The 26,657-nt window shown below is 37.6% G+C and overlaps 1 protein-coding gene across 1 annotated transcript; it reads left to right on the plus strand.

The window, feature by feature from the left end:
- LOC139129419 (uncharacterized) lies at positions 1-26,066 on the plus strand. The gene is made up of 7 exons (XM_070695056.1): positions 1-145; positions 15,326-15,492; positions 19,994-21,281; positions 21,773-21,841; positions 22,240-22,620; positions 23,136-23,615; positions 24,439-26,066. Exons 2-7 carry the CDS (start codon positions 15,364-15,366, stop codon positions 24,498-24,500), a joined length of 2,409 nt encoding a protein of 802 aa, XP_070551157.1. The 5' UTR covers positions 1-145; positions 15,326-15,363; the 3' UTR covers positions 24,501-26,066.
- The last annotated feature ends 591 nt before the right edge of the window (positions 26,067-26,657 follow it).

A 26,657-nucleotide genomic window follows, 5' to 3' on the forward strand; every position in this document is an offset into this window, starting at 1 on the left:
AACGCAAATAATTTTGGTCCTCACTCGATACTCCAACGGCACTCTTCGATCTGTCCGGTTAACCAAATTGAACCAGATTGAAAACACGGTATCCGGAAACGTCACAGTGAAATTAAATCATTAGCCTGCAGCCGTCACCAAACAGGTAAGACCAAATTGTTCATGTTCAGCAAGGGATACTTCACACAGTTTGCATGTTATATCCACGGACAACTGAACGACTATTCGTAAATAAGGAAGTAAATCCTACCCTATCTCTTGTCTTCAGTAGACAGTGTAATTTTAAAAATGTAAGCAATACATTTAGAACACAAGGTTTTTCTTTACTTTGACTATATCTCTTAATTTAGGCGTTATATTCTCGGACTGACTGAGTCAAGTTTTATATTATTGTTCATCTGTTCATCATATTACTTGAGCTTGATCTCTCGTTAAACGGTAGAAATGTAAGCACCCACAGGGAATTAGAGACGGGGAAAATCAAACCTCCGTTGGAACAACTACACCTTTTTCCTATTTTGTCTTCATCAGTATCGAAAAGTCAATAATCGTTTATGATAAGAGCACCGGAAAATGGTGGACAGACTTGTAAAATTTACTGTCTTGCAAAGTTATGCGACTATACAAGAATGGCTGTTGGCGTTCAGTATTCTATGTTGAAGGTAGTGTCAGCATTACGTTAGAACAGTTACTGCTACAATAAAACTTCGACAGTCCACGACGCAACGAATGACTTCTTATTCGAAACTTTATTCGATTCGAATATTAAATAATAATGGGAGGGAGGAGCTCGTACAGTTAGGAGTAGGATCACTATTTTTCATGCAAGTCGTTGGGATAAGGCTTGTACAATTTGTGCAATCATTTGTTGGACGGCCACTACTTTTCGTGCGGCGATTCTGGATGAATCACAACCCAAAAGTCCGAAGTATGCCTTTCATCTACATGATAAAAATAAAAAAATAAAAAAAATAGTCTTCGTGTTGACAAGATATCATCAAAATTGTACAATTTATGTTAATGTCTGTCAATCACCATGTTGCCAAAATCAAAGGCTTTTGGGCAAAATCCTTGTACCTGAAAGGTTTAAGTCCATCTTTTCATGCCTGCACTAATTAATGTTCTGATGACACCATTGATTGAGAGTATTATAAATTAAAACTAAGTGACTATGACATGTGCACCATTTTTGTGTCAACAATGCAGTGATTTATGCAGATATAAAAAGTGAACATCACAGAATATTTCCTTTCATCGGTGATGTAAAACAGTATAAGAAACATCAGTGAACAAAGTGTATTTGAACATACGTAATCTGATATCTTTTACTGTTATCAAAGATCACAACATTTCAGTAGCAAACTTTTCTCGAGTTTCTTCAACGGGAGAGGACACCACTTTAGACCTTCTCAAATAACTACAGCATAGTTGTATTGTGCGAAGTGTGGCACAAAATGACCCTTTTTATGTGTTGCAGAAAAGTTAACAATATTCATGGCCTGCATATCTGTAAATTAACCAAAATGCTACCAAATGATATAATTTAAATCGCTCATTTTTAAAAGTTTCTACATCAGGTGAGGCATGCCCCCTTCTCACTTCCCCAAAATGTACACTGCGTGGCCTTGGTGAATATAATAATGTCCATAAATGTAGTGGAAATCACAATTGTAAACAAATGTAACAATAAAAGTAATATCATCCATAAATGTATTAACAGATCAACCGGATTTGTAATAAAAACAACCATAACTGTTTTAAGCATAGTTACCATAAATAAAATAACAAAATTGTTTATCAATGAAATCAATTACGTAATTGTCATTGCAGTTTTGGGACATGCAATATATTTATTACATGTATAATTATGTACACAGTTTCTATTGATGTCGGTTGATCAATTTTACAAAAACATACGTTCATAACTTTGCTAATGTAAAGTTCCTTATGCCACTGATTAGAAACAGTATATGCATGCAAAGTAGATGTACATTTTAGCTTGTCTAGTTAATAACGGTAGGAAAATAGCGTTAGTTTGTCCTTATTATGGTGACGAATGAATAAAAAGGAACAACAACTTTTTTCTAGTCGTGATCCGGTATAGTGGCGGGCACACAGCAATTCGCTACTAATTGTTCTGTGTATTGACGTTGCCATGTGACTCTATACATCAATCCTGTAAATGTTTCATTTTGTGATTTGCTTTAACTTGCTTTTCATGTTTGAGTTTGCTATTTTTCCCCAAAGAGAGGGCTAAATCGTTATATTGTGGTACCAAAGTATGGTAATTACGGTCATTGTCTCGGTTTAGAAGCTCCAGAGTGCGTCCAGTGTCTGGGTGTGCAAAGATACTGTCAACATAGTCAGGGCTTTTTGCCGGCACAAATAGGCCTTTGCTCCATAGGTCAAAAAGTTATTTACGCTCCTGAGTATGGGCACGGCCCTTTTTGGAGTGGCCGTTTTACAGGCTTTTATGGGCCTTGTAGTGCCAGCTTAAGGCTTTTTAGTGTCAAGCATGCGTGACTGCTGTAAATAGGTCAGATGTAAAAAAGCTTATGTCTTTGCTGTGAGTGTCAGCTTATGCGTTCGTAAGAAGGTCTCGCGTAGCTGCAGCCATATACTTCGTTCATACAGGCAAAAATTGAAACGTTTCAGCGACTTTATTTGTGATTTGTAACACAGGGGATTAATAGTTTGGGTCCGCTCGTGTCCATACTCACAAAATTAAGCCATTGTTTTGATATTTAAGACGTCTTAATGCGCCCTCTCGAGTTCAAAAGGTGTGTATGGCCAAGCATACTGCATAACAAGATGGCTGAAACGAACGACGTCGTACTGGCTGTAAAGAATGTGAAAGAGGCTCCCCACCGAACTATCCAAAAGGTTTTTGTGTCGAGTTTGTGTTTTATTCGTTTCTAAATTGTGTTCCTACATTCTTATCCGATTGTTTGTGTTAATAAAAATGTTTGTTTCGCCTCGCCATAAGCTTTCCTCACACATACAAAACATTACCGTCCACACTAATCCAAACTTCCCTACAAATATCCGAGGCGAAACAACATTTTTATTAACACAAACAATCGATAAGAATGTAGGAACACATTTTAAAACGAATCAAACACAAACTTAATGACTCAATCGAATATTTTGTTCCCAATTAATAAATCATATAGACAATCTCAATTCTCGGTTTAAGGCAATTTTTGTCGACTGATAAAAGTCTTTTCATCTTCAACATTCCATTCTAATTTCACCTACGGTATATAATATCCTAACCTCCTGTGACTTTCCTTCTAAACGTTGATTTGCCTTGTGCACCAAAGAGATGCTGTATTTTATGCCAAACGATGAAAAAATATGTGAAGAAATAACCATGTATCAGTCAGTACGGCAGGCGAAACCCGGACGGCCATACCGATTGGAGACAGAGCAGAGTAGATCGAAACGCAAACGGGGTGTTATTATAGGAAAGGCGGTGACTTATTTTACAGCTGAATAAAATGCTGTCTCTGGTTGTGTAAGTCTGTTTGATCGAAATATATATTTTGTTCCCAGTTGATTAATCATGGGGGATGGCAGTCTCGATCTCCCCTTTATGGTTCGATATTTACTGACTCGTTCCTTCTCATTTTTGTCAATCAATGAAAGCATTTTCGTCTTCCATATTCAATATTACTTTGACCGATGTTACATCCTGACCTATACTGTCATTAGTTTTGACCAACGTACAAAGATATTGCCCATGCGTCCGGCTGATGAGATGTTTTGCAAAACGGTGAAGAAATGGGGGCCCGAGAGACATCGATGTCAGTCTTTCCGGACTGTTTACATGTAGCTAATAGGGGATATCAAAGGAGATGAAACATAACTTTTCGGACTTATTTTATGTCAATTTTGTCAATGTCGGACTTTTGATTCAAGAGAAACCAGAATCACCTACAGAGATGTCTGTATTAAACACGACGAACAATTGGGAATAGTTTGTCATGCTACTGTCGGTCTCAGTCGTGGTGTCTCTCCCATAAAATTTCGAAGCTATAGGTCTACACTTGTCGTTTCGATTCACAGGTAGCGGTACACCGATGACCAGATATTGTACTGTTCTTAAAACTAGTCTAAGCAATTTTACGACACTGCACTATTTGCCATCGTGTCTCCCGTGAACGTCCTTGAATCTATGGACGTGACCATTGTTTTACTGCGCCCATAAGAGTGTAAACCCCTGTTCGTTACCAGCAGAATACTTTTTAAAGTTCTGTACATCAGTGTACACTGTGTGTATAAGCCCTAAACCTAGTTTAATTCAATTATGGAAAGGTATAAAGAATAAAGGGTCGTTACAGTTGCTAAAATTGCGAGAAAAAACGGCACTTTTTACTCAAATAGTCCTATTCACAAGCTCTATTGTTTTAAATCACGTCCATGGTGTGCTGTTGATTTTCATTCTTTAGTGCAATTTCATTCGCTTGAAGCAATTATCCTTTCATTTGACTGCTCTGTGGGACTCTTCTGAATATGTGTTTTGGATAAAAAGAACTCTACAGTGAAAGACAAAACTTCGACGGTGATAGGTATACAATATCGGTTCTCGACGGTGATAGGTATACAATATCGGTTCGATGTGTGAAGATATACAGATTACAAGTTATTTTAGAAGTTCTCAAAACCAGTAAAAATAATTCTGCGCGCCACTTATTGATAATTTCTTCTTGTGAACGTCCTTGAATCCGTGGCCGCGACCATTGTTTTCGAAGTGTTCGGCGGTGGATGATCGGTAGATTAATGAAGATATATGTTACTGAACTATCGTGTGATTGTTTAATAGCATGGTTAGGTAATAGACGGTGTAGTCTGTAGAGGCGATACGGCGAAATTCCACGGCCCAAGGGAGCGTACATCGCATGGTTTCTTACAACGAACCATAGACAGAGCCGTCGGTTTCCATAGCTACTACGTGAAATCCGGCCTCACCGATGTCCCGGGCCGATGTCCCTGTCCTGATTCGGAGAACAACTTTCAAGCTGCGTGTTGAGGTTCAGATGTCCGATTTTTTCATATTCAAAAGGCTTATTGATTTACAGAGAACGCCCGTCTTGTTTTTAGCTTTAACTTAGCGCAAGATGGCAATTGAAAATTCAAAGCCAAATAGCCAGTGGTAAAAAAATACACGACTCGCTCTCACCAGCGGTCGAGGTCGCAATGAAAAAAAAATCGAAGTCTCTGAAATCGGTATCATTGCTCCGCCATGTTTATTGTTGGTTGTACGGCCAGTTTAAAGTCACAGACTTTCTTCAAGGTAAAGTTCATATAATTGCCATACCGCGAAGTTCCCTGTGCATTTCAATATGTCTATTTGGAAGCAAAAGCGCCACGGACATTCGATCGATGGTGATGAACTTTCTCCAGGGCGTGACATGTCACCAGTTACGAACTTTACCGGTTTTCGATACGAAATATGCAATATATTATCAGCGTTGTTCACGTTGTGTTTTGAGTTTGATATGGAATATAACAGGAAAACACTAACAATTAGAGTGACGATAGAGACCATGCCCGATACGGAAAAATTGACATCAACTACTTGCAATGAGCAGTGACCTGAAATTCAGACTGATATATAAAGGTCGACAATATAAAACATTGAAATGCCGGAGAGAGAGAGGGAGAGAGAGGTTTACGCGGTCGCGAACTGATTATACTCTTTCGGATATGACTTCGGTGTAGACGATACACAGACATCGAAAATGTACACCTACTTTCCAGAAATTCGACTAATCTTATAATAAAGAGTGGAACAAATCCAAAAGTGTTGGTGGAAGTAAATCTTCAGATGTTGGTTTTCTAAAGTTAGATAATACTTACAGAAATATGGTCGTCATAGTCTTCTTTTAAAAACTATTATCTTCAACACCACGTTTCTTATGATCGGTGATGTCATTTTTTATTATTTTTACAAACTTTCAATGCATCAAACGCTATAAGACTATCTCATCTGCCTGTCAAGGAGTTACAATATATTTCCAAGGGCTGGCACACGATGTCAACTTACGTGTCCGTCCGTCGAGCGGCCGGTGGCAGTCTCACAGATTGTTCCGTTTGTAATCGCGGCCACTTTGATTTTGATGTGACACCAACGTGCGTTTGAGGTTTTTTTGTTACGAAATTTGTCGACCTCACAAAATTTCACAGTCCATGCTTTGAAGCAGTCTCAACATGGCAAAATGTCTCGCTTAAATTTCATCCTCGTCGTTCAAATTAAATTCGACCACTAAATTATTTCGGCAGTTTTAATTTCCTATTAATTCGACGTTTTTCAAATCGTAATGAATTTTTTCTGGTCGAATTGATAGGGTTTTTGGTATCAAGCTTATCTCTTCGTCGGACCAGTATACCGCGAGATGTAGTACTGTGTTCGGCAGCCATGGCGAAAGTGAATATTGTATATTGGTTGTTGTTTGTTTTATGTTACAAATACCTGTCGCGTGAGGGCGTTTGAAACGCTTCTGAAGCGGCTCAGTCTGTCCACACAGCGATTTGCGGATAGAGTTAATCCCTACAACGGCTCTGGTCGGGCCGACTAAACCGTCTCAAATCTGAAACGTTTCAGAACCACTTCGGAGTGTCCATACATAACTTTCTGTGTCAGTATTGGCCCAGAACCGTTTCAGAGACGTTTCAATGGCCTGTGTATGAACGGCATAAAAATCACAGTTTTTAATATCTAAATAAATACGGTGGTTTCAATCAGGTTCGAACTCACAACGTACGGTACCCAGTCACCTAGCGGAGAAATAAAATTACACAGAACGAGTGTATATATTTTACACTGCTCACACCAGTCTAAACTCCCATTACTTATCGGATTAGAACGTTACATGCCAGTTACCACGACCAAAGACTGAAACAGTCTTAAATCAAGTGATTATTAGGTGCAACAGCTCAGCGGGGACACACTGAAGTGGCAAACCATAGATCAAGTAAGGCATCATTGGTGACCTCAACACAGTATTGGTGTCGCAACGTTGGAGGAGATACCGGATACTTGGTTCAAGCTAGTGATTTTTACATAACGTTAACCACAAGGCCTGGTACGTTTGTTTAGGGGCATGCAGGCGTTATTTTGAGGATGACTCCCCTCGGATGAGTTTAATTTATGAAAAAAAAATCGTTTCAATAATACTACTAATAATAATTAATATAAGTATTATATAGAAATAATAACGCGAATAATAATAGGTTCAATTTCCGTGAAAATTTCACCATAAGGTATTTTGGGTCGAAAAGGCCAAATATGATATCGATTTCACTGGCCCATGTTTCCATGGTAACCATTTTAGGGGTTAAATTTTCAGTTTTTCTAATATCCAATGAAAAGTTACTTTGATTGATATGAAAATTATCTAGCGGGGGGAGTTGGGGTCAGAGAACACAAAAACCAGACTTATTTTAATGTTTTGAGTTGCCATGGTAACTATTATTGGATTGAAAACGTTACTTTTTCCCTAATTCCTATTAAAGAACTATTGATTGATGTAAAATTGATAATAGGAGTTTTTCTGGTTAGAACACCAAAAGAATTACACTCATTTTAATGTGAGATGTTTCCATGGCAACCATTCAGGAGTTAAAATTACCAGTTTTTCAAAGATTCCACCTAAAATCCAGGAATCAACAGAATGTGTTATATCAAAGGGATATTTTGGGTTAGAAAGACCAAATATCCAGTGTAAAAATCCAGTAATCAACAGAAATATTATACCAAAGGGTTGTTTCGGGTTAGAAAGACAAAATATGATATCCATTTTTACTGCCCTGTTTTTCCATAGTACCCTATTTGCGTTTTAAAATTTCAATTTTTGTCCAAAGTCCATTAAAAGTAATCCCAGTTACTATGCAAATGCTCTCCTAAGTGTATTTATAACAGTATGAACTCCATGTTCATTTTTGTTTAGTGTTACCATAGTAACCATTTCAGTAACCACAGCTTTTTATTTAAAACCATGCATATTTTAGATCAGGGGTATCTTTTTTCGTTAACCAGACAAGAAAAGGCTACTTTACGAGATTCTGCCCATGAAGTGAATTTTCTAGTCTTTTGATGTGTATACTTGCACACCTTTAATACCCAAGGAAACAGGTATAATGGACGACAGTGGGACTCAAAAGTTCTGTGACCTATAACCCGTTTCACTCTCAGAGTTGTATGTAAATTTTAAAAGTCGCCGTGACAACCTGACAACAACATGGCCTTTTCAGCACTGAGACATACTGTAGCAGGGCTAAAAATTGGCCATGGCCCTTCTGCCGGGAGGAGGCATAATTTCTGTGTCATTGTGATTGATACATTATCAAAATGCAACGAGAATGCGTTTTTATTGGCCATTGCTTCCTGTGCCAGTCATTCAAGTACGTCAGTATAGATATTGAAACTTTGTTGCAAAGTTCCACCGCACGTCGTCTTCGTAATTTCCAGAACAAAGTCACATTATTTGCCCAGCTGGGTTTGCCTGCATTTATCTAGCTCGTCCCAAAGTGACGGACGGATCTTTCAACCTTTCAGCTTGGTGAAAAACGCATTTATTGATTCGCCAAAGGCCTGTGGATTCGCTTATTTTTGCACAAGTGCTACATGGACATAGGAAAAAGTTCGACTCACCCTTGCCCTCTCGAATGTTGAATACAACCACAGTCCATCATGATGAGAGTTCTCGAATCAAAAACTGTAGCCGTGCTCGAATACAAATGTCTTCTCATTAAATTACGTCATTCTTGATATACAATTGTTAGCATTCCAAATCTGTCACCCTGTTTTTTCAAAGTTTGGAGAAGGGCAGCATTTCCATCTGAATGATTGAACGACGTGAAACGCAAAATTCCATCGCATATTATCCGGCAATATGTACACTGTACAGTAGAAATACTGTATACGCTCCAGGTACGTATAACTATACTCCATAAAATGGCCACAGGCGGCGTGAACTTTCCGAAAGGATTTCCTAAACGTCCTACTTGTTACCCTAGAGACTCACATGTGATGTCCTGAAAAGTATTTTCTGCAGTAATTCCAATTTCTGTCAACATGCAAAGCTGAATGACACGAGACGTAGTGTGCAGACTACACATTCATGCGCACGTTCACTCAATTGCGCATGCTCATATTGGCAGATTACACTGGCAAAAGAGTGCGCATGCGTAAAGTTATATTTGTAGCACAGATCTCGTGGAAATTCATGCCTTTGCTCTATTTCCATCCCAAAAAGTCCTTGATTGCTTACAGTTAATGCACATAAACAAAATAAAACCAACAATGTCAGCATAGGGAGAGGGTTTAGGGTTTTCGCCACAACTACAAATGCCACGCAGAAGGTACATTTACAAGGCCAATTACACTGGCATAGACTCTCCACAGTGGCTGTGCCTTGTTTTCTACATGCCCACGACTGCCTAGTCTCGCATGCCAGACCTCGAACCTGCATGCGACGCGAGCGGCGAAGCCGCGAGCAGCGAGTAACCGCAGGTTACGAGGTCTGGCAAGAACCAACTGCTCAGGAATGTGATGACGTCAAAAGTGGGCTGTCTTTCCTATGCTAATAAGTATAACTTTGGACCACCGCATACAGACGGCCATAACGCATTTTCACTGTACTTGTCCACCACGTTTCACATATCTGCGCCGAAAAAAAAACACTCAAGCAAAAATCTACGGCGAGAATTTATTTGTGAGGCCATTTACCACCAGCTCATCGGCAGTTGAATGGGGCCCAAAGTCTGAGCTTCGTTTGAACGGAGCAAAATGAAAAAGCAAACTCCATAGAGGATGTCGACGATCAACAAAATGCAATCGCAAGCATTGAAGCAAGGCCGGAGCAATCTTAAAATTAGAGATTGGCCATATCTTGTCGGCAAATTCACGGAAACATCGTCTCCTTCCAGATAATCTGTCATGGCTACCTCCTGCTTCAGTTTCAGGCTGTCCATCACCACTTCTTCAACGGCATAGATCATTTTTGCAGATTGTTTTCATCATGGTTACTGGGGATAGCGTAACCGTGATTTCATGAAGCCGTGCTACTGTCTGAGGTCAACGTAAGGCAGTTTACTTCGAATGAAACATTTCTGGATGAATGACACAATCATTCAGTCAAATTCAAAAGGCTATTTTTAGACGCTCCACCTACATTCATGAATAAACAATAGATGTACTCTTTCATCCAGCCGATTTTCGAAGCATTCTATTGGACAGTATATATAGCACGTCGGTTCTAGCCAGACCTCGTAACCTGCGGTTACTCGCTGCTCGCGGCTTCGCCGCTCGCGCCGCACGCAGGTTTCGAGGTCTGGCATGCGAGACTAACGACTGCCACGATGGGCCTGCATTCAAAGGCTACGCTGTGCAGCTCAACAGCTGTAAGCAGGCGCTGCCAGACACAGCAACTGTCAGTTTTTGCAAGTATATGAATATTCATAAGGGTAGTGATGCCAAAAGGAACACCTAACTGGGCGGAGAGAATATACGTACGACAATTAGAAGTCACCCCTATTGACAAAATTAAAATAAACAACACCTCTTTTTCAGAATTCCCACAGCTTCAATGAACTGTTATTAGATTTCTATATAATACTTATAGCCCCTAAACTTGTAATAATAATAATAATAATAATAATAATAATAATAATATAATAATAATAATTTAAACTGCAAACAGCTTCACGGGACCAAACCATGTGCAAACATTGGCAAAAGATACAGAATGATAATCAATAACCCTCTAATGCCGTACAACTGTATTTGTACCTAAGTGCAATGCTTATGAACTGATTGAAAACAACAAAATTTTGACCATCATTACAATGCTGCTTCAGGTGTCACGCGTCTTATACACTCAGCTGTTTTGTTTGTATGAACATAACAGCGAAGGTCACGCGTATGTGTAGCTGTAAGTAGTTCCGGTTATAGTGAAAGTATGATTCATTTTAACATGTTGAAAAACGGGTTCATATAAGTAACCTCTAAAAATATAGTTTAGTAATATAGTTGTACAGTAAATAGTTAAGATATAATTAAAATTGTATTTTGAGAAAATTTGCCAGTTTTGTTAAAAGAAAGTCTTCTCAAAAACTACTGACATCTTTGCCATTTCCTTTGTTCAAACTTTGGGGTAATTTTGTAATTTCGGATGTAATGTTTTAGTCTCCGATCTCAAATGAACTATATGAACCCTGGATACCTTGTAACAGAGTTTTGAAAACTGTGACAGTAATATAGTAATATTTGGTATCAATTTGTAGTTAAATTTGATCAAAGAAACAAATCTGAGGCTATTTTTTATTTAGTGGACAAACTTTAGCAAATATTTCATGGAGGAGACCCAAACACTGATAAGGAATAGAATCCCGAATGGCAAGATGGCCTTACTGTGAATACAGACTCCAGTATATTTGTCTTAGTTCGAATCATTGTGTTACATCAACATACACAAAGCTGCTATGTCCTTAATTGATTAAGTAAATCACAGCACAGGATTGATAAGATAAGCAATTAAGGATGATAACAGGTCACTCAATTACACAAAGAATAAACAACAATTTTGACTACCTATCCCACTGGCACAATATAAATTTGCCAAGGTTCGATTTACGTGTATCAGTGATCACTTTACAAATGACTCGTTGTTTTCTGCTTTCGATCAAAACTCTCAACCTACTTGGACAATGTTTACTTCCTATATATTTTGCTTTCAATAAATGTCAAAAATATAGCTGTACATTTGTATCTGAAAGCAATAAGTATTCACTTTTAATGTTACATATATTTCTTAGGGACGGGTCAGTTTCTTCGGCCAGGGGGGTGGGGTGGGGGTGGACTATTTTTTGCCAACGTCAAAAAGTGGCTGATCCCCCCATTCCAAATTTTGAAAACAGGGTGACCCCACTATTCCAAATTTCGAAAACAGGGTGACATTATATATATATATATATATATATATATATATATATATATATATATATATATATATATATATATATATATATATATATATAATATATATATTTTACATACATTTATATTTTAACAGTCATTCTGTATTTTAATTGTTGTAATGTCAGTTGTAATATAGGAATTTCAAAGTGTCAATCTTAAAGTTTGAATACAGTACATTTTGAATGAGCTGTTAATGTATTTCACACTTTCTATGCTTAACCAGATGTCCTGAACTGTTGTACAGAAATGGATTTCAACCATTAATATAAAGGAGAAAAAGCAGTTAATCAAAACTTTGATGCGTGTTAAGACTTGCCAGCCATCCAATTAAATCTCCTGAAGAGCCATAGAGAGGCATTTTAGCCAAATCTGATGTGTGCATAGTCTGAGATGACCTTTTCTTGTAACACTGAAACCATAAAAGCACAGCTTATAATGACAAAAAATGCCTTTTTAACTGTTAATTTGTGCCATAAAAAAGCATCATTCTACAGAAAACCTGAGAAACAAAGGAAAACAGTTGCATCAATGAGAACAAAAGATATATTGTCATTTTGCTATCTCTAAAATAAGTCACTCTATCAAATATATATTGTGAAATATTTGTGCATGTTGCTTTCTCACACTGAGTTCTCATAGATAGAACAGAAAAGTATTTTTTTATCAGGAATTTGTCATGCTTTTCATATTCAATGCAGATTTCATAACGGTACACTTGCACTTAGCAAACATCAAGATATCTCTGGCATATATATCTGATTTATTAAAGTGTGGCGCCCAAAGGGCGCGGAGAAAAATATGAAACATACTGATATCTCTGATATATATGTCTTGTATATGAACCTGTTGACCCCCGATTGCCTGTAAACAGGTCAACAATCACCATTAATAACAATGGGTGTGGGCCAAACCATGGTGGTGAAAGGGTTAAAGTCATGCACAGGAAGGGCGTGCTGAAAAATGTCTGATATATTAAAGTAATGCGCTCGAAGAGCACGCTGAAAAATATTAAAGATACAGATATCTCTGACATATGTATGCCTGATATGTTAAAGTTGTGCGTGCTGAAAAATATGTCTGGTTATTAAAGTTACGCGTCCGAAGGGCGCGCCGATAAATGCAACTGAATTTTGAAATTTGTGGCTGACACAATGCATTTTAGGCAATGATGAGCCTGTATCGAAATTCAAAAACACACTGACCCCCCCCCCCCCATTGGGCATTTCAAAAACATTGTGACCCCCCTATCACCAAAGTCAAAAATAGGGTGACCCCCCATGAATCCACCGCCCCCCAGGCCGAAGAAACTGACCAGTCCCATACACAATGGAAAATAAACGAAAGCTTTCTGTTTTTTACCGATGTTAAAGATTAGAAATCTAGAGATGCTGTTGTTAGTTTCATTCTCATCAGTTTATTTGGTTTGCTTATGTAATTTACACTGCACATTTAATGCCTGATTTGTCTGTGTATTCGCAAAAGATTAAAATACCCAAAGTTTGGACCACAAAACTTTTACTGTTGATCACCAAAATTGAAAACCGGTCGTTGAAATGGACTACTGAAATGAAATGGACTACTCTTGGCGAATAGAAATTTTTTCAAGCCACTTATTGGAACATCTATTTTTAAGGGTTAAGAGGACCGATTGTTAGGCAACTTGAATGGGAATAAGTATTGTAGATATAGTGAGTTCAAGCCCCATAAAAGTAATGCATCCAGGGAGACTGTCAAATTTGGTGACACCTATACATGTTGTTCATACAGAGAACTCCTGACACTGAACGGTATTAAGCTGTATCAAACTATTGCAATAATGAATCGTCGTCACAGAATTCAGTTGTCTCATAGGTCATTAACGTTTCAAGACTTTTGTCAAACTGCCTGTATGAGTGTCCACCTACTGTGACAGAAAGACGGCAAAGACACTACAGTCATACCGGTAGATGGCAGTTCTCTATGCTGGCTATTGACCAATGTCCCTGTATATAGGGGTCTGTAAGTATGAGCCATACTGAAACCATTCTTCTGCTATAACAATATACTGCACCGCCAAAGAACCTCAGCAGATTATGCTGTAGCTCTAGGTGTTAATTGATCAAATGTTATGCAAATTAGGTAGAATATAATACTTCCATCAAAGATGACAGCCAGGAAGAAGAAAGTTGAAGCCAGTCAAACCAATAGGGGCCCAAACCGTCTGGGGCTTTGGCAGATAAGAAGGGGAAGAAAGTTGAACCGTAGTAAAAACGATAGGGGCCAATGCTCCAGAGGACTTGAGCCCCCCAAAAGCACACTAGTAACTCTTTTCAAAAAGGTACGTTTTTAAGGTTGAGCTGCACGTTGCAAACACAGTTTTTTTTCAAAGGAATATTTTTCACCTAAGATAACGAGAAAACCCCCTCATACTATTACTATATATTTCCAAAAAGCAGAGAACCTAAGATAAGTATGGTAGCAATAGTTTACTCGAAGGATGAAGGGATGTATATTTTCGGATAAAAACCTCAATTTTGGTAGTAATGATAAAATTGAATTAAGTCATAAACTTGAGTATATGAAGAAACAACGACTTTTATTTTACATGATCCATCCTCATTCTACAGTGGCATGGCTTAAAAGACTGACACTCAAAAGCGATTAAAAACATGATTAGCAAAGTTAAAATACCTCTTATTCAAAATGCAAGAACTTTGTTGCGAAAAAAATAATCGTTTTGTCATGTAGCATTTTAAAAAATAATGTGCAACCAACAGTGAAGTTAAATTCTTTGAAAATCTTAAATTAAAAGAAAAGCCACGAAATTGGGTAATTGCATTCATTTGGAGAAATTAACACTTCTTTATCATGCAACTTGCGACTGCTTCACAAGCTTAAAGGTGTACCCAACCAATATTTTAATCTTCGGTTAACAAATTTATTGAAATTAAATGAACGTTTGCAAAAAAGAAATTGAGCAAACACGCTATGTTGGGTGCATCACCCCTTTATATGAGACATAACACCATTAAAATTATCAACACATCGGAGTTTAAGCGGCAGCCTGTTTCACAGCCGCGGAGCACATACAAATGATGTATTTTGAGGTATTTTGTTTCGGTATTCCCATTTTCGTTTAAGCGATTTTGCTGAATATTTGTTCGACAGGTTGAGATACCTTTACAGATTTGTAGATATGACCTCAAAAAGGTGATTTAAAATGGCATATGATTTTCCAACGTGATTTATTTCGGCAAATTTTCTCATAAACAGTTGATCATTTTCACAGAAACTAATTGTCCGGCAGATGGGAATACTATCTTCACTTCTCATCCTGTTAAACAAATATTTTGTACATTTCAGCGTGCTCAATTTGAATACGACAGGGCAGCGGCATCAAAATGGCAGAAAATATACCGAGTGGAAGTGGACATACTCCCGCTGATCAAAATGCTAAGAGGAAGAGGCAGCATGACAGTGATAGTAGTGATAGCGACGTTGAAACTAGTCGTTCAAAATCAAAATCAAAGGCAAGTTTTTATATTGATTAAAAGTGTTATCTTTTCTTTTAGTTTTTCAGGTTGAAAATTTATCCGAATTATTTTACTGTGATGTCTTCCATAGGTGACTGGGTGCCATAAATACGTTCTCAGTTTGACTCCGATTGAGACTTTACTGAATTTTCTATATGTTGTGACTGGGGCGTATTCCTAATGCTTACTTATGAGTGATTATGGAAATGGACTTGATTCTCTTCTTGAATGGCTCATTCTTTTAATGGCTTATGCTTTTAAAGTATATATATATATATATATATATATATATATATATATATATATATATATATATATATATATATATATATATAATATATATATATATATACCGCGTCTACATTATCTAAATTTTTCAAGTCCCCTTTCCCCAATTATCATATGGCCGCATACTTATTAGGGATACATGCTAAGAAAAAATAAACATGAATTGGGCAATTCTACTTTCAGGGATTTGCAAACCTATTTCAAATCAATACAGCAGACTAATATTGAAAAAAATTTTTTGAAGGATTGGCCAACTGTAGAAAAGAGTCGAGGGAGAAATGAATATTTTGCTCTGCCTGTAGGGGGACTTGAAAATTTGTCGGTTCCCTTTTACGTTTTATATTTTCCAATTCCAAGTTTTTGTAGGTAATTAAATTAAAAATGAAGACCATTTTTACGTCATTCAATTGTTGTAATGTTTGTAATACTTAAACAAAATGTAGAATCATTTTGTCACATTTCATGACTTTTATTATGAAAAAATCTAAACATGTATGATTTGCCTTAAAAAAACCACAAACTAACCTGGTAACAGGCAGCAGCTGCAGGTGTTGATGATTTTTGCAATATTTCTGTTCAATATTTCAACTACAGTTTCTTGCTGTTTCCCTACAGCATGCTCAAACACACAATAGTCAGTTTGTCGACAATGCCTGTATATACAATATTATCAGGTGATAATTAGAGTCCAGACTGACAGTCAGTTGTCAGTGAATGATACAAATGCATGGTACACATACACAGGCAGTGTTAGCAAGCTGAAAACTAGACAGTTCAACATGCTGTAAGGAGTAGAACAAAACACAGTTGTATAAATTGAATAAAAACGTTGTCAAAACTATCAAAGTTAATAAAGCTACTCCCTACGGGTAGTGTCACTAACAGGTACCTACCTATCTGCTACAGCAATGTCACTGTCACTGCATACCTGAGCAGTGATAGAGATACAGTGTAGCTCTGACTCTGATGTACATGGTAGTTGAAGAAGAGTTTGAATCAAATAACACTCATGACAGTGAAACATACTTGTACACAAGATCAGGCCAGAGAGCAACACATAGAAGACCAGGGGACTAATTAAGTGTATAGTTATCAGGGATTTTTGATTTATAAAAAATACAAAAGTAAAACTTTGAATAGTAAATAATGTATGTGACTAAATTATATTATTTTCTAACCAAATTTGCCGTTATTCCACCCAAAATTTCAGAGATTTAAAATTTATTTGATGGAATATTTTCACCTTCCAGTATAGTCATTGATGTTGCCGTGAGTGTGTGGGGGTTCGAATCCCGTTTGGGTTATAGTAAAATTTATATTTATATATGTCTTGTACTTTTGAAACAAATTTTTGGTAGGTCACTGTGCTCAGTTTTTACAATATGACGATTAGCCAGAATTCACGATTTGCCTACTCTCTCATGATTGTCATTTTGTGTGTTCTTCAGCGGGAGCAATTGACCTGGCCACAGTTGGATTAATTCAAGTTGACTTAGACCGATAAATCCAAAAAGTTCACTGATGCATTTAAAATGAATGAATTTGAGAACTTGCCTTTGGAATATGACGTTACAAACAGGTAGTCTTGAACATCTGCGAACGGAACGGCGCGGTACATGTTTATTTTCTCTGCGCGCACATTCTTTACTGATATATGGGCTTGTGATAGTTGAGGGGGGACTTGAAAAAAAATTGATGATGCAGAGGGGGGATTTGGAAATATTTAGGATATTGAGGGGAGTTTTTTTAAAAAAATAAGATTTTAATCGCGATTCCGCAAGCTCCCCCTAATCGTTATTTGTAAACGCAGCATAACGACTCATTCTCTACTGCTAACTGCCTCAACTATAAGGACATGTACTTTCAACCGTATTCCCGTGAGCCGTCGACGGTTTATGCGACTTGGCCCTCTCGCATGAAACGTATTGACTACGTTGGAGGTCAAAAGTTAAAATTCGTGCAGGAAACGTCGATAGTTGACCGGAAGACGGTTGAAAATACATTTTGTGGAAGTCAAGATAGCAGTAGTAGATGAGTCGTAATAGTCAGTGATGAGGAAGATACAGACAGACAGATATACACTCAGACATACAGCCGCCACCGACTTACCATATTATACATATACCAAATGTGACCTTTTAAAATGATACATTACTCCTCCAACGAAATCAAATGGTGTTCCCCTTAGGAAAACGTATTGACTACGTTGGAGGTCATCGGCCAAAAATAAATAAATACTTGAATGCACACATGGAAGTTTTAGTTTTCTTGTTTTGTGCATCAGGTGCCGTTTCCTGTCAAACTCCCTACAGCATGTTCGTATGACAAGAAATCTGAGACTGCTTGTCAACAAATCCCATACACCGGTATTGACCATTGTTATTGTAGACAAATGAATTCTAGTTCAGACTGGAAATCAAGTTTCATATACAACAGTGCTGATTAGTAATGTAAAAAAGTAGATATGTTTCTCATTGACTGCTATGCACAGTGATTCAACATTTTCGATGAAATTCAAAAATCAAATTTGTTGTACACTTATTCCAATCAAACACATTTACATAAATTACCAAACGTCTTTAAATGCACGGAAATTGCTATTTTTACTAGTGGATCGACCATTATTTATTTTTTTAGTTTATCAACAAACGGGCGTTAACATGAGGTACGTAGAAACCCACTAACCCCAGTGGAGCACTGCTCAAGGGCACAACACAGTGCTAGAGTGTCGAACTCACCGTCCTCCGACAGTGAGTCCATTTCTCTGGTGAGATGTTGAGTTCGAGACACGGTTCAAGACCCGTTAGGTCTTGAACCGTGTCTCGAACTCAACATCTTCTGATAGTGAGTTCGTTACCCTAACCACTGGTCGACGGTGCCTTCAAGTCAACGGTGCCTGCAATTGATGAAATTCAAAAATTAATAAAATTTCTTGTTCACATATGCACTTGTAACCACCCTATTTTAATCAAATACATTTATGTCAATTATTCAACAACTAAAAATCCACAGATATTGCCAGTTTTATATTAGGGAAAAAAATATTCATAGTTTCCTCATAGCCACCCATGTATAGCTGATCGACATTATCAGTGAAATACAAAATTCAAATTTCTTGTACACATATAAACTTTTCATCAGCCTTTCTTATCAAGTACATCTATATCAATTATTCAACAACTATAAATGCAAAGATTTTGCAAGAATTACGTTGGAAAAAAATATATATATATTCTCATCGACTACCGTGTATAGTGGATCCACATTTTCGGTGGAATTCCAAAATCAAATTTGTTGTACACATATGAACTTGTAACCATCCTATTCAAGTCAAATACATTTATATCAATTGTAAAATGTCATAAGATAAGCAAATATTGCTAGTTTCATATTTGAAAAAAAATTGTTCTGGGTTTTCTCATAGACTACAATGTATAGTGAATCAACATTTTAGATGAATTCCAAATTCAAATTTCTTGTACACGTACGTACCCCTCACTTCAGGCAAAGTACATTAACATGAATTACCAAACATATGCAAAAGTATAGAGCTATTTTGTGGTGGTAAATGGTAACTTTTATGTTTTGTGTTTCGACATTTTCGGTCGAAGCGCTACATTAGCAACATCTTGGCTTCAAATAGTTGCGGAAAAAATGGCGGAAAGGCACGTGTGAAATTTCCTGACCCTTCAAAACTGCTCACGAGGACTATGTCCACTCACAGCTAACAAAACATCGGTTTATCCCCTGTAATTTCTGGTAATTTCTGTCCAGTCCCTTACACAAGTCATTCAGATTTGTTATTCATCATTACTTAGCAATGTAAAATGTGACTCTCCCCCAGGATAAGTTTTTTTTTTTAAATTTGACCCTCACTCGAGGGCAAGTTTGTAAAATATGACCCTCCCGCAACTCCTGCGCTCCACCACATCATAATAATTGAAGGGTCCCAATATCACAGTGGTGAAAAAACGGGTTTCACTAAGTGGCAGCAATTCGAGTTTATCTCAAATATGTCATATGGCAAAAAATTTAATTCATTTCCACTCGCAGCCTACGGTATTTCATAATATTACATGTCATTCTTCTGAAATGCAAATGGACTAATGGAGAAGTGAATGTCAAAAGTCTCTTGATGATAGTTGCAATGCACTGTACGCAGGAGTTACGGATTTATTTATACTGGAGCAACATATTTTTCTCATTACAGAAATTGGAGGAAAGACACACATCGCCGCCTGCTGCGCTGATTGTAGTCGAAAGATGGGGAGTTCCTATTCTTGGTGGTATTCCAGCCGCCTTATATTTACTCATAAATCTGCTGAAATCGATAGGATTAGTAATATATTGTACCGTTCTGGAAGCTGCTGGATACACTGAAAGAGAAGCAGCGCGTCTTGGAGTACATCTTGTTTTGCCAAAATTAGAACGCCACTACAAAACTACAAAGCCAACGTCCGTCTGGCTTGAGGGGCATAGGGCGTTCTACCCTCATTTAGAAAAGCTACAAAATCTAAAGTTCGTCTTTGGTTTCGGATTAGTAACGTCTTCAGTTGCTTATCATATAAAGAAAACAATATTTCACAATGCTAGATTTGGCGTAATTAATGTTTGGTGCCCGAGTTCCATTACCAAAGAAACTTTAGATTATGATGAAGAAACATTCAACAATCGGTGTACACTACTTGACAATGAAAACCTGTCAGCGGATATTATTCTATCCATTGGGCCTTTGGTGTTTGATCATTTCAAGTTCAGGTATCAGGATCCAAAATTAAAACATTACCAATTATTGCCAATGCCATGTGAAATATATTTTGGCTTACCCTTGCCAACAAAAGATCTATTACCAGACGAAATTCGACACTTTGAAATACTGTCCATGTTTGAAAAGACCGTCATTGACGAACTTTCTCACAGTGATATTCTTCAAAAGGCAATGAACCTAATGGCGAGTTCGTACGAAGGCGTTGAGGAAGATCCCCCGAAATGGACAATTCTATGCACAGAAAAATCGAGCGATAGGTTCATCAGATCACGCTTAGATCCACACTCAAACTTGAATGTGTACGTTAAACGACTGAAGTCAACGAATTACGTCCAGGAACTACGTTATGCACACATTTTTATCATGCCACATCGGTCAGTTGATTTGTTCAGTCTAACCATCGCCGCCATGGCTTGCGGAAAACCAGTAATTGTTCCTGCCATGTCAGAATGCGATATATTTATTCGGAAATACTTTCCAACGTATCGAGACAGGATGGTCATTGACATGCGTCGAGGACCACAACAATTACGCGAAAGGATAGTACATATCCTCAAAAACTACACTGTGTACATGAAGGCAGCATCGCAAGTCAGGTCAATCTTGAAAGAAAAAGTCGCGAAGAAGATCGACGAAATGAATGAAGCCTTGGTTAAAGAAGTCACTTTACATGTGCAGCCACTGCAAGAATCGACTGTAGCTGGCCACAAAGATTCTTGTCTGTCAGACGGTAAGATTGTCAAATAATTCATTATGCCTGACGAATGATTTTTATGCGAATGGGTGTCCATTGACAGAAACATTGACGTCTGGTCCGCATTGAATACTTTTGGAAAACACACAGCGCTTATTTTGTGTGAAGTTAATTATATTATACAATATGAGGCCATCATGTGATTGTGATAAATGAGATCTGAATTCAAGTCGCAACATGCATTACCTACGGCGTTTATCTGCATTGGCAAGTCACAAAGAGTTACAAATCAGAGTTTCGCTAAACTTGTAATATTTGTAATGTTGTGATTAAAATATCCTCAAGAGAGGGATAAAGCTGCAGCAAGTGAAAATTGATATAATAAAATACTGACCGACCAGCGTAGATAAACACCTGTAAATGCAGAGGATAAAAATCATCGACGATTTGGGTTCAACCCTTCGTCAGCACTAAAACACGCGTGAGTAACGTTATATTTGTTATTTTACGATGTCCTTTATTTGTAGTTGGCATTGATTTATTGGCTACTCGAGCATCAAGGAACATCAATGTAGCATATCAAATACGCGATGTCGGTGAGTAACCTACACTGTAATACGACTGCTTTTTACCAAAAGTTTGAAATTTAAAATGTGTATTTACATAGACGTCGTGTAACCCCTACAGTTGCACTCCATAGCACAAACGTAAGGATTGCATATGATAACAAATCTGCATCTGTTTGTCTATGTCCTTCTTACTTGTTATATCAGTATACATTGTAATATTCTTAAATAGCGTGACAGAATTACCGCAGTAAGGTAAATAGTGATTTCAACAACTTTCTTTGCGTTTCAGCTACACTCGGTCTGCAGATCAGTCCTTCGTGTGGAAATGCTATGAATGTCACATCCATGAGTCTTTGTAAAATATCGTTTACAGAATTGCAGTAGTAGGACGTATAATGCAATTTAACAATTTCCTTTTATTGTAGCTACACTCAGTCTGCAGATCTGTCCTTCGTGTGGAAATGCTATGAATGGTGCGTCTATGTCTGACGTAGAGGACGCGTTTTATCGAGAGAACCAACATCGACCAGAGCATATAAGTCAATTGATGAGTGATATCCATGATGACATTGGTATCGAGAAAGTAGAAAAGGGTTGTCTGCGATACGTGGTGAAATGTGGATCACTAGAAGCACTGGAGGCCATATGGAGTGAATACATCAATGAGCGATTGGACAAAGCCATTCACTCTACAATCTTAACACCAGTACTACTCAGCAAGATTCAAGCTCACTACCTAACTCTTGATATCTACATTCCAGTACAGGAGTATTTGTTGTGTAAGAGAGAGATAACCTTAATGACAGGTGACTGTACATTTTGAGCATTTAATCCACCCAAAAACAACTCTGCAGTATCAATAGAAACGAACCATTGGACGAAACTCAATGTCATCTCGGTTATATTCATTGGTTGAGAGAAACATTTGTGTCGTTAAAGTGAACTTACACTGCTACTCCGCTAGAAAATAAATTGCCCACGTGTTGCTGGAAAACGTAACAATGAATTGATGACACGGCTTTGAATTTTGGTGACTATGCTACTCTTATTAACGCGATTGGAACTAATTTGGGAGAATGGGACCATCATGTTTTCCAAATTTCTCCAAAGTGTTAGGTGCTCTATAGCTGAATGTTGCAATATTGCAAACTACTCATAAGAACAAGCGTATAGCTTGAAAAGGAGATGAGCTTACATTTGCAGATTAAATCAAAATAATTTCCCTATACAATTATCAAAATTAGTTACAACCATGTTAATATAGAACATGCCTGAACCGCAAAAGTTTTCACCGCTTATTGACAACCACTTTTAATTTCAGCGGCTTCTGTGGTGGTGCCTTTTCGTCGTCACAGTGTTGGTGCAATAGCTGAACATAGAGATGTTCCTCGTTACCATATCACACAAAACGGTACAGTGGACACTCTAAATCTGCTTCTGTCACGGATGCAAATACAAAACATCCACCCACACTCACATTGTTCAGTCGAGATGATTTACGTGTCAAGAATTGCATCACTACAGATCAAGTTTCACAAAACACGTACTAAAGTAACTGTGGATGTCCTCGTCAAAGAAGCAAGGCTTGGGGCTTGTCAGAGCAGAAAGGACGTTTTTGTCAGGAATTCCATAACTGAAACAACTTTTATCAGCCAAAGGGAGAATAACACAAAATCTGAATTCATCCAGCTAAAGGGAGACATCAGTAAGTACAGCCGTCAGAAGAAAGTGGAATTGCGCAAAAACAATGAAGTATTGACACTGTACAAGTTGAAGGGTGAGCTTGGACGCATCACTGAAGGTAAGCATAGCTACGAAGAAATAGCTCACGCATAGACCCTCGAGAAAAACGATGGTCCATGAACGACGCCTACTTTACAACTAATACATGGCTCGAAATGCAGACTTTTTGCCAACGGCCTTGTTTATCCCCATTAAGGACCCTTGAAAGTTTTTTTGTTTTTATCAATTACATTAATTCTATTTTTATCACTTCAAATTCATTGAATTTGAATTTGATAACAGAACCCCATGGCGAGAGAGCGTGAGAGTTACCAGTGTCAGGGAACCTTTTAAAATATATTACAAGAAAAGTATACGTCAACGGTTCTCTAGACTACAATGTTCACTGTCGTCTAAAGCTTGGAAAAACATCAACAAGGCAGACACAAAACTTTGCAGTTTTTATGACTCACCTTATAACTGGATGAACTCACAAAACCCACAGTCTCTTATGACAAGTAAGAACCATGGGAACTTTCGCGTATTGCTTCAACACATTGGTGAAAAACTTTAACAGTTGATCTTAATGGTGCTACAATTACCACACAAAACTACAAGGCCTTTTCTCAACAATGAAATGAAACTAAGTTACAATGCCTCAACTACAGAGGACACGATTTGTTTACTTCTATCGCCAGATCAACTTTTAGATGTATCGATCGGTACATCAGAAGTTCATTTTCACATTCGCTAAAATAGCACATGAAACCACATGGAATTTTTCCTCACTGGCGACAGACTCAAAAGAAGTGTGCATTCAGTCAAAATAACTGAGATCTGAATATGTATAACTTAGTGGAAATTGTGGGATGCAATTTGACTTTATTTTTTTAATTTTCAAGGATTTCCGGCAAGGAAGTGTCCGGTTGGTATGTGGAAAAGGATCGATGCCGGCACAATTTGATGGGGCTGATGGAATATACATCAAGAACAACGGTCAATGGGTTATATGTGATGTAGGGAATCACAGAGTTCAGGTTTTTGATCCAATCAAACTCTGCTGTGACCTCATCTTACAATTCCATGCATTCCCAAGTCATTTGATCCATGGATGTCACGGTCGATGAAGATAATGACAAATACTTTATAAGTGATTACAATAATGGCCAAGTTGTGGTGTGTTCTGAACAAAGCAAGATTTTAAACTGTTTTGGACAGAAAGAAAGTATTAAAGGAAGGGGTATCTGCTTGAGTCCTGATGGTTTTGTATTCATTGGTGACAAGAATGGATATGTGAGAAAATATAAGCCGTCTGGTAAGCATATTGCAAGTACTGAAAAAGGACAAGTCAGTCTGCCCTGGGCTTTGATTGTAAATAAGGAAGGTATTTTTGTATCAGATAATGGCATTGACAGAAATGTGTTCATGTTTTGAATCACCAGATGCAAAGTATAAGAGACATTGGCAAGGGACTCTTAAAGGGACCATTGGGGTTGTGTTTTGATCACAAACAAGATGGCATATATGTTTGTGATTATGATGGGAATAGAGTAATTTACTTTAATTGTGATGGTAAATTTACCAGCTATATAGGTCAAGATCAACTGGAGAAGCCCGTTACATTGCATTGTGTAAGGATAATCCATACAGATTTAGTTGTAACACAGTCATACTGTATTAAACTTCTGTACATATAAGCAGACATGACACCACATCATGTCAACTCTGCAGGGATACCTATGATGGAAATCAACAATTTTTCTGACAAATTTACATAAATCATTGAAACCGGCTATCTGCATATCTCTACTGTTGAATATTGCTTCAATAATTTGCATATTTAATTGTTGTTGTTTTTTAGATCAAACATTTCAAACATTAACCTTTCATCCTGGACACACTAAGAGCACAGAACCAATGTTAACATATGGTTTGGCAATTTATACCTTTATTTTATATTCTGTGTCACATGCATAATGCATAATCTACTGCTAAGCCAGAAGTGAGAATTCCGATCCCCTTCAACGGTATTCACTGCCATGTCGTTGTTATGTAGGTCATTTTCCCACTCATGACCTGGGATTAATTACTCTAGAACATTTTCAAGGTCATTGTCCTTCACGACCTTGAATTCCATTTATCATGCTTGAAATCTTCGAGAAATTCAAATAGTTCTGTAAGTGGAGATATTTTAATAGCAGTAATTAGCGTATCAATAGAAGTATAAATAGGGGAGCGCACAGTTTTTCAGACATCTGGGATCGTGTAACTTGTGTGTTACTTCAAGACTTTGGAAACTCCAGCAGTATTAATAGCAATACTTTTCAACACCTTCACTGCCACGCTGGATTTATATTGTGGATTCAAACCTGCAAGAAAGCCAAAGGACTGTTCGCTTTGTCTCAGTGTCTGACTCAACTTTGGAGCTTTGCCGTCCCAGCTGAGATAAGTAGCCTTTTAACTTTTACAGTTTGTACTTTATCCCTTTGACTTAGTGATAAGTTTTAGTTTTCGTAATAAATTTCGTTTTAAAAAAGAATTGCTGAGTTCAGAGTTTTGTTCGAATTCCTTTCCTCTCACGTAACAAGTTTCCATGTTTGTCCTAAATGCCATCTTGCATTCAGCGTGATGGTCAAAAGTTCAGAACACATTCCAGACTTTTTACACCAACTTTATTCTTCTCGCACAAAGGTATACATGTCTGAAAACTACAACGAAAATCAGATGACTTTCGGCGAAGTTTCAATTTTCTGCGCTTGAGATCTTTGATACAACCCATATCTCAACAAATTACAGAAGAAAATGACTCCTCAAGATTACAGACATGGTATTTACGGACACTAAGAATTCCATCCTTACCAACCACCTGTTTACAACTTCGAATCACTTCCAGCTTTGTAGGTTTTTACAGAAAATCTTGAATTGTACTCACAAATATATCGGTAACAGTAAAACAATGTTCATGTTTTCCCTCATTTTGGAGCTTATTCTTCCTCATTGCCGTGTTTTATGTGTTCAAATCTGGCGCTGACACTATTTCAGGTGATGATCTTGAAGATCTCTGTCTTCGTCTTCTTCGTGCACCAGGCATTTCCCTTGCTACTGCAGCGAGTATAAATGA

The sequence above is a fragment of the Ptychodera flava genome, chromosome 3, assembly GCF_041260155.1.
Source record: "Ptychodera flava strain L36383 chromosome 3, AS_Pfla_20210202, whole genome shotgun sequence".
In the NCBI taxonomy this organism is placed as follows: Eukaryota; Metazoa; Hemichordata; class Enteropneusta; family Ptychoderidae; genus Ptychodera; species Ptychodera flava.